At 46.0% G+C, this 9,015-nt stretch overlaps 2 protein-coding genes across 3 annotated transcripts; one reads left to right on the top strand and one right to left on the bottom strand.

Moving 5' to 3' along the window:
• Positions 1-25: 25 nt before the first annotated feature.
• Positions 26-3,723, bottom strand: LOC116801380 (gastrula zinc finger protein XlCGF26.1). Of its 2 annotated transcripts, none has more exons than XM_032720286.1 (3): positions 2,618-3,720; positions 2,061-2,543; positions 26-1,897 (listed from the first exon to the last, which is right to left on the bottom strand). In XM_032720286.1, exons 1-3 carry the CDS (start codon positions 3,273-3,275, stop codon positions 1,374-1,376), a joined length of 1,665 nt encoding a protein of 554 aa, XP_032576177.1. In that variant the 5' UTR covers positions 3,276-3,720; the 3' UTR covers positions 26-1,373. The 2 variants fall into 2 exon arrangements, with proteins under 2 accessions (XP_032576177.1, XP_032576178.1); XM_032720287.1 differs by having other exon boundaries at positions 1,882-1,973; positions 2,618-3,723.
• A 472-nt stretch (positions 3,724-4,195) lies between these two features.
• LOC6619279 (NAD-dependent protein deacetylase Sirt2) lies at positions 4,196-5,761 on the top strand. Its single transcript, XM_002043460.2, has 4 exons — positions 4,196-4,401; positions 4,457-4,548; positions 4,605-4,701; positions 4,757-5,761. The coding sequence occupies exons 1-4, from the start codon at positions 4,317-4,319 to the stop codon at positions 5,641-5,643; spliced, it is 1,161 nt and encodes a 386-aa protein (XP_002043496.1). The 5' UTR covers positions 4,196-4,316; the 3' UTR covers positions 5,644-5,761.
• The last annotated feature ends 3,254 nt before the right edge of the window (positions 5,762-9,015 follow it).

Here is a 9,015-nt window from a genome sequence, read left to right as displayed (position 1 = left end):
TAACAAAAAATAATAAGAAGTAAAGTTACAGTTTCTGTTTGCATGTTTTATTGTTGTTTTAGCTCTTCGCTTCGCTTACATTTATAAGTAGTTTATATATATTTATATATATACTATATATTCTCTACAACATTTACGATCGATCTGTATCAATTCAATTATAGCTGGTTTTACTCGTTTTACTTCGTTCTCCTCATCGTTTCACTTAATTTAGGGACTCTTGTGTCTCTCTGTTTTCTAAGTTTTTGTTCTATAAGCAACCCGGTTTTCATTCATTCGTTCATTAAATGTATTATTGATTATTTATGCGATCGCCATTGCTCCGCGCGTAGTCATGTGAGTAGAAGATGCTGCTAAGTATGCGCTAAGAGTACACTTATATAAATAGTTGCTGTTTTCGATTTCCGTTCGGTTCGGCTTTATGTCGGTTCAGAGCGGGCGGGATTACACATAGTATAGCAATAACTAGTTTTACTTTTAATTAATTTACTTTACTTTGCTGGCGGGCTTAACATTTAACACGACGAGAAAAGCTGAATGAAGCCGATGCTCGGAACTAATTGGTAGGGATCGAGGGATCAGGGGGCATGGGTGAAAACAGTTGCAGAGGAGGATAGCTGTAGTGCGGATCGATTTGATTTCTCAAGAAGCTTCGGTGCTAAAGAAATCCTAATAACTCTTGACCATTTGGCCTTAAAACAAATGATAAAACTTGAATTGTACCAGTTTTAAACAATATCAATCTTTTTTTTAAGTAAGATGTTCCTTGTAAAGGAAATATAAAATATAACAATTATGCGAGTGGTAAAAATTCAGGCTTAAACGGTTATTGTGCAAAGTAGGTCACATCTAAATTTATTGTAGTCATTTTCCTTGCCATTCGAAAACAGCAACCCAACTTAGGAAGATGCCGATGATTCATTTACAAAGCTTTAAAAAGCGAGAAATTTATGGGTATTAAAAGATAATAAAAAGTTTTAGACTAAATGGCTTTAAAGTGCCTTAAGATACCTTTAACACACCGACTCAAATCGAACCATCATAGGATAGTATAGAGTTTAGGCCTAAACACCCTGTATCATATCATCTGTGGCTTATGCCAATACGGCTAGCCTTAATTTACAATTGGACACGCATGTGGATCAGCTCTCTACGATATAGTTACATACAATTGCGCTCTGCACAGCAGGTAAATAACACTTTCGAGTATATATTCAATTATAGTATTCATGTAATCGTATTCGTATGCCGTATATGCGATCTATAAGTGTATGTGCTATGTGGCATGCATATTGCACTATTCCTCAATGGCTGCTTGACTGGCTGGCTGGCTGCGGACCTGGATCGCGTTGCGATCTGAATCTGAAGTGGGTCTAGCAGGTGTGCACCCGCAGGTGGTTTTGCAGTGTGCTCTTTTGCCGGAACTGTTTGGGGCAGTAGGAACAGTTGTAGGGCTTTTCGCCGGTATGGATCTTCATGTGGTTGTTCAGCGTGGCCACCTGCCGGAAGTTGACCTCACAGATCTTGCACTTGTAGGGCTTCTCTCCGGTGTGCGTCTTGATGTGATTGACCAAGGTGCTCTGCTGTGAGAAGAACCGCTGGCAGACGCTGCAGCCAAACGGCCGGTCCGGATTGTCGCCCTTCAGCATGTTGATGGTGCCCACCACGGTCATCCGGCCCGATGGCGAGCCGCCCGCCTGGTAATGCTCCACCTTGGTGTTGGCCGCCGCCGTGGCCACTACCGAGCTGACCGTGGTGCTGCCGTCGAGGAAATGCAGTAGCGGATGGTGGTCCAGCTGGATAATGTTCGCCGTGCTGCCGTGCAGGTTGTTCGGCAACAGGCCACTTGTCAGCTGCTGCGTCCCGGGCGCCAGAGGAGCGGGCATTGAGTGATCCACTGCAGATTGGCGGTACGGAGTTGGATTGTTGGATGGTTTGTTGAAGTAAGCATGCGTACAAGATTTAAATAAAAGCTTCGTTAGGGAAGAGCGTTAATAATCAATGCACACATGGATAACAGAAAGCGGCTCATTGGTAGGGCGAACACACAAGCGGCTCACCTGTGGCTGTGACGGCGCCTCCGCCGCCTCCTGCTCCACCGGCGCCTCCAGGCGCTATCTGATGCGTGTGCGTCTTGAGGTGGTTGGTAAGGGTGCTCTGCTGGCGGAACTGCATGTGGCAGTAGGAACACGTGTACGGCTTGTCGCCCGTGTGGATCTTCTTGTGGTTGGCCAGCGTCGCCAGCTGGCTGAAGGACTTGTCGCACGTTTCGCACTTGTACGGCTTAGGATCGATGTGGGTCCGCTCGTGGTTGTGCAGCGTGCTCAGCTGCGGGAAGCGGCGCTTGCAAACGCTGCACTGGAACGGCTTCACCAGCTCCTCGGCCGCCGGCGAGCTGTAGCTGCCGGAGTACAAGGTCTTTGAGATTTGGACGCGCTGATGCTGCTGCTGGTAGGCCTGGTGCATCTGGGACTTCCGGTGCTTGCCACTGCCCGTCTGCGGCTGATAGTTCAACAGGGAAGTTGGCGTGCTGGACTCCGCCGCTGTTACCCGTAAGCGATGCGAGAAATAGAGTTAGGTCATAAGGTCTATTGGGACGATGCGACTACACACTCACCCTTGTGCGTCTTAATGTGATTGATCAAGGTGCTCTGCTGGCGAAAGTCCTTGGCGCAGATGTTGCAGGTGAACGGCTTTTCTCCGGTGTGGATTTTCACGTGGTTGGTAAGCGTCGAGATCTGGCGGAAGGCCTTGTCGCAGTGTTTGCACTTGTAGGGCCGCTCGTCCGTGTGGATCTTCATATGGTTGCGTAACGTGGTCAGCTGCCGGAACTTGTTCTTGCACACGTGGCACTGTTTCTTCTTGCGCGGATCGTCCACCACCACCTCCTCCTCGCTAATCACGCTCTGCACCTCCTGTTTCATGGGCGAAATGGGCGTGTGGCTGCCCCCGCCTCCACCGCCACTGTTCGCTGTGGTAGTGGATATGTCCAGCAAATGGACCAGCGGGTGCTGTGGATGGAGCATGGCTTGGTGGGTGGGGTGCTGGATGGCCTGCACGGCGGTGAGTTGGTGCAGCGCAAAGGGACTCTGTTGCAGGCTGGCCAGTGTGGTGGGCTGCTGCTGTCCCGAGTTGGGACCCGGTCCAGATCCACCATTACTTCCTCCTCCACCGCCACCTCCTCCTCCGCCACCGCCGCCATGAGAAGCTGGCAGTTGGTAGTGCTGATAATTGGCCATGGCTGCCGTGGCGGCTGTCGCATGGTTCAGATGCATGATATTCGAGAGATAGGATCCTAGCGCGGATCTACAGTCTGCCCATCGGCGGCGTTACACAATGGCGGCCACCGACGAACCTCGGCCATTCCCCGCCCCCGCAGTTGCTTCCACTGCGCCGCTCCCTTTGGGGCCTTCTTTGATTTGTTATTTCAGTCGTCTGGTTTGCACTTCTGTGTACTTTTGCTGCGCTGCTTCTTCTTCTCCTCTTCTTCCACACGCTGCTTATGCTTCCACGTAGCGATTGGGAGGGCCTGAATCCGCGGACACTTTGTCGCGCACTGCCCCACGATGAGTTTCCACCGTTTTCGCTCGCTTTTGGGGCGCTTTCTCCGCCGTTTCTGCAGTTTTTCCAGGCCACGCTCTTTTTGTATCCGTATCCTTATCAAAACAAAAATGACTGGCGTGGTTTTCCAGGGCTGAGCGAACGGGCAGAGCTGCACCCCCGCCGAACATCGAGTAATCGACTATCGGCCAGCCAGGGCTGGTGGCACTGGAAAGCCTATCACTGGGCGGGTCGATAACAGCTATCGACTATTTCGGGTACTCAGTGCAGTTCAGCTGATTTAAGCCTTTCAATTAGTTTATATACAGATATCAACATAATGTAAATGTTTTATTACCTACCTCGATTTAGTAAACTTGAACCCTCCTCAGTTTTACTTTTTCTATTATTTGGTTTCTTTTTGTTTAAGAAGTAAAAATTGGTTGTGATCGTTTCAAAACCCTTTTTTTAAACCATTTATATTTCCTCACTAAATAAAAATACTTAATTCATGAGCATCTTAAAGTATTTTTAAAATTTTGGGTCGCTCGCACAAATTTGTTTTTAAAATCTAAATCTATTAGCAATGAAATTAAAATTCTAGCTTTTTAATAGCTGTTAGTGATATCTTAATTGTTAGCCTAATCCTATCGATAGTTGTCAGAATTTCGGCGTGTTTTGCTTTTTACGTTAAAACAAAACAAAACGCAATATACAGAATTGGGAGAATTCATCAGACATTTACATACTTTCACCGGAAGGTGAATCTGTTTACCATGGGCGACGTCGAAGTAAAGAAGGAGGAACAACCGACGACGACATCGAATTCCTCGTCCAGTGACCACGACGAGGAGGCCCCAGGTGAGTCTAAATAGTTGGGTCTTTACTGTCACTCATTAAATGAATTGAATTGTAGACGACACAATGGATAAGGTTCGACGCTTCTTTGCAAACACTCTACATCTCGGCGGATCCACGGACGCAAAGGAGGAAGTTAAAGTGGAGAAGGTAAGCGGAGCACCCGATAATTTGATTATCATATTGATTAGATCGCAAATTTGCAGGTTATTCCAGATTTGTCTTTTGACGGCTTTGCCGAACATTGGCGTGTGCATGGATTCCGCAAGATTGTGACCATGGTGGGAGCCGGCATATCCACATGTGGGTACAATCTATATATCACTGTAGAATCTTACTAAGATAATGCCATTCCTAGCTGCTGGTATTCCGGACTTCAGATCCCCAGGTTCCGGGCTATACAGCAATCTAAAGAAGTACGAGCTGCCACATCCCACGGCCATATTCGATCTGGACTACTTTGAAAAGAATCCGGCGCCGTTCTTTGCATTGGCCAAGGAACTGTACCCTGGATCCTTTATTCCCACGCCTGCTCACTACTTTATCCGTTTGCTGAACGACAAGGGACTGCTGCAGCGCCACTACACCCAGAACATAGACACGCTAGACCGGCTTACTGGTCTGCCCGAGGACAAGATCATCGAGGCCCATGGCAGCTTCCACACCAACCACTGCATTAAGTGCCGCAAGGAGTACGACCTGGACTGGATGAAGGCGGAGATCTTCGCCGATCGTCTGCCCAAATGCCAAAAGTGTAAGGGCGTTGTTAAACCAGACATTGTTTTCTTTGGCGAAAACCTGCCAAAGAGATTTTACTCCAGTCCTGACGAGGATTTCGAGGATTGCGATTTGCTGATCATCATGGGCACATCGTTGGAAGTACAGCCGTTTGCTTCACTGGTGTGGAGACCAGGACCACGTTGTATTCGCCTCTTGATTAATCGCGATGCAGTGGGTCAGGCCAGCAGTGTGCTCTTTATGGATCCCAACACGCGATCGCTACTCTTCGATAAGCCCAATAACACAAGGGATGTGGCCTTTCTGGGCGACTGTGATGCTGGTGTAATGGCTCTGGCCAAAGCCTTGGGCTGGGATAAAGAGCTGGAGCAGCTAATTACCAGTGAACGGGGGAAACTGAGCGGCAGCCAGAAAAGCGAGGAGCTGCAGCAAGACAAAGAGAAACCGCAATCGGACCCGGATGGGGTGACTTCGGGCGATCGGGACAAGAAGGATGCTTCGCTTTAGACCCTGAGATTAGTTAGTAGCATCCGTAGTTAATTTGTAGTTGAATTGTGCAATTTGTTTACATGTGGATTACGTGTATAAAGCGGACCATGCCATGTGCAGGCATTGCTGGCTAATACCGCGCGCTTTTTTTCTCCTCCGTTTCCGGCATTTAATTATTCAAGTGCCATTTGTGAGCCATTAGCGTGTCCCTTTTGGCCGGGCCACCATAAACCGCAAAAACTGATTGAGTTGCTCTGCCGTTTCCTGCGCACAAAAAGCAGCAAACCGCCAACAAAGGTTAACTCTCGACATGTTTCTGTTTCGTTTTCTGTTCTGATCCGGGCTTGGCTACGGATTTGGATGCTGCCCTGTTGGTGTTGGTGCTGATGCTGATTTCGATTCAGTTACGGCTGCCCAGCCCCTCGACATGGCTCGACCGCTGCTGTGGGCGTGGCATGTGGCATTCTAACTGCCTGTTTGTGTGGCTTACACGGATGCTGCTCCTGCTCCTGCTCCTCCTGCTGCTGCTGCATCAACTTAATGACTCGCAATCTGTCCTGCAGAAGCACACACGCACAAAGCGAAAGAGACACACACGGTAGCCCGGTAATGAAGCTTCTGCGGTTAATTGGCCAATAGAAAATACGTACGGGCAGGACTAATTAAAACCAAGCTCGCAATCGGGCCAGCGGGTACCTCCTGCCGGGGCCCACAACCGGATATTGTTAATCGTTGACAGGGGAGACGGTTCGGAGGTGGTTGCATCGGATGATGGGAGGCATCCCAGCCTGTCAACTTTGGGACATGAATGGCTGCAGATGCATTAGGAAATCAAATGCAGCCACGGAAATATTGATAGCCACGCAATTTGTTGCAGTTCCAGCTGCCACTGCTGCTGCCACTGGAATTGCACTTGCTTTTGGACCAAAACTTTGCAATTAAAGCTAATGGCCTAAGATCTTGTCTATTTGCAATTTTCCCGAGTGTTGCCTTCTCAGCGAATGTTTGGCTGCACTAATAAAAATTATTTGTGTGCTAAAAAATTTAAAAAAATAAATAAAAATCCCTTTACGTTATTAAATAGCACACAAAGGATTAAATTTAAGATCAGCTTAAAATTTAAAATTAATACTATAAAGAAATATTCCCACTAACTATTGTGCTTATAAAGTGTTATATGTAATTTTTAATCAATTTACGAGAAAATGTTTTAATAATCAAGTTTTCATAATATCCTTTTTTTTCAAAAGGATGTCATATAAGATTAAGATTTTATTGTATATTTAGTTGTGCAATTAAAGGTATGGCATTAGCTATATTAATTTGTTTAAATTAAAACATATTTATCTGGATAACCTTTCATTTATATTATTTGGATCTTCTGCCGTAGCAATTAGGTTCTCCTAAACTTTTTGTCAGTGTCTCGGCCCACTCAGTCAAAATTGAGTCAAGTTGGCTCAATATTAACTTGACTTTCACCCCTCCTTGCGAGAAATGCGGAACGCCATTAAGTGCACTCCATACACACGCCATTGAGGAAGCGGGGCTTGTGGTAACCGAGGGAAGGGGCAGGTCATATTTGAGTGAGCATGTTTCATATTTGTAATCAAAATGCGATGCTTGCGAATCAGACACCAGCTCCACCCATCACCACCCACTCGCTGCGAGCCTGTTCATCAATGGCATTGAAAGAAAGGCGGGGGGGTTGATCAAATCGTGGACATTCCACGATGTCATCAGCGGCAGCTGCGCTCGCGCTTTGATATTGAATTCTTGACATGATTGTGTGTCGCACAGCTTGGCCGGAATTGATTGAGCGCCCAAACAGAGAACCCAGTTTGAAGGAGGCCAATAACTCAGACGGGGCTAATAAAGCTGGGATCGCCATTGATTGTTAGGCCCTGGCCACAAACAAATTTAATGGTCGTTTACTCTAATATACACGCGTGGTTATCGTAGCATAATCTTTATGAATATTTTATTATTTCTTTAATAAAAAGAAAGCAGAAGGAACCGCCACGGCGGCTGCCAAAACGCAATTTGTGTCAATAAATGTGGGAACAAGCGAGTGAGTTTTTATGAGGGGATTGCGCACAGCGTGGGACACGATAATAGGTTCTAAGAATGTTCCTCACGCAATTACAAATAGTCAAATTTCAATTTGGTAATGGTTTATTATTCCGAAGAATTTACAGAAGCTTATAAACAATACGTTTGAATACTTTAGAAAACTTTCAAAAAACTGCTAATTAAGAACAAGGCTTTTTTAATACTAATACCAAAACCATATGATAACAAACATAAATCTAAGCTTTTAAGAAGTATTCTTACTAAAAATATTATGTTAAAATGATTCTAATCGTTATATATATTCCAATTCAATGGATTGGATAAAAGGATAAACTAATTTCGAAAAAAGAATATCCATGCTAGTAACTGAACCAAATACTAACGGTAAGGACCTATATTTCCTTTCGAAGTACGTAAGAAAATACTAAAAAGTGTGCCCAGGACTGTGTATGAAGTGTGCTAGCATAGAACATCCCTGAATAATCAGCAGCAGTAGCCGAAGCTTCGCATAGTCGTCATAATCATTTTATGTGCATGTTGTGTGGCATACTTTTGTGCGCATAAATTTTTATTCACGTCTTTGTCAACACAAACGATTGAGTGTGTGGGTGGGTGGGCTTGTTTGGGTGTGTGTGTGTGTGGCGCACCCAACCCACACACATGTAATATTAAAGTGCGATTTGAAATGCCGCTTGCCGCACGGATCCAAATTGGCGGTTTTCGTGGCTCCAAATGAGCTGCGGTGGGGCTGGCATGTATAAAATAAATTTCCGCTGCGGTCCCCACAATCCGCCAATTGATGTACACAGATGTAGATATGATGAACAATAAACAGAATGCGAGTCCAATCGAGTGGTTGGCCAAATAGAATTATACTCAAAATCGCAGCCATCATATTTCGTACCGCATATTTCTTACCAAGGCCTTTCGAGGGCGGCAAAACAAAACGAGTTTAGGGATTGCCATTAATGAAGTGTAACGAATTGGAAAACCAAATAATTCGTATTGATTTCGCTGGTTTTTGGGACCGCAGGATGCATTGATTTGGCGCAGCGGCAAAAACGGGTCCATGGCCAATTGATTGGCCAAAGCCAATCTTCAATGAATAAATGAACGGATTCGAATGCGGACCGGGATGGGACTATACCATATGTGGTCGGAGCAGGATTTTGTGTCCGTTAGGTGCATTGTCGAGTGCATTTAATTGTGGCTCAGTACGCACAGAGCACGCCGACAAAAGGATTTGGCCAGGATGTCCCTGCAACGGCAGGAAAAACGGCTCAAACAAATAGAAAGAGAGAAAATGATTTACCCAAAACG

Source organism: Drosophila sechellia, chromosome 3R (assembly GCF_004382195.2).
Source record: "Drosophila sechellia strain sech25 chromosome 3R, ASM438219v1, whole genome shotgun sequence".
In the NCBI taxonomy this organism is placed as follows: Eukaryota; Metazoa; Arthropoda; class Insecta; order Diptera; family Drosophilidae; genus Drosophila; species Drosophila sechellia.
Note: the sequence above shows the minus strand (reverse complement) of the source record. Positions and strands in the feature narration are given on the sequence as shown.

Coding starts and splice junctions, on each gene's coding strand:
- LOC116801380 (XM_032720286.1), bottom strand. CDS start 3,275: ATGCATCTGAACCATGCGACAGCCGCCACGGCAGCCATGGCCAATTAT. Junction 2,544..2,617: donor TCACATTAAGACGCACAAGG/GTGAGTGTGTAG, acceptor TACGGGTAACAG/CGGCGGAGTCCAGCACGCCA. Junction 1,898..2,060: donor AGGCGCCGTCACAGCCACAG/GTGAGCCGCTTG, acceptor GCCAATCTGCAG/TGGATCACTCAATGCCCGCT.
- LOC6619279 (XM_002043460.2), top strand. CDS start 4,317: ATGGGCGACGTCGAAGTAAAGAAGGAGGAACAACCGACGACGACATCG. Junction 4,402..4,456: donor CCACGACGAGGAGGCCCCAG/GTGAGTCTAAAT, acceptor ATTGAATTGTAG/ACGACACAATGGATAAGGTT. Junction 4,549..4,604: donor AGGAAGTTAAAGTGGAGAAG/GTAAGCGGAGCA, acceptor GCAAATTTGCAG/GTTATTCCAGATTTGTCTTT.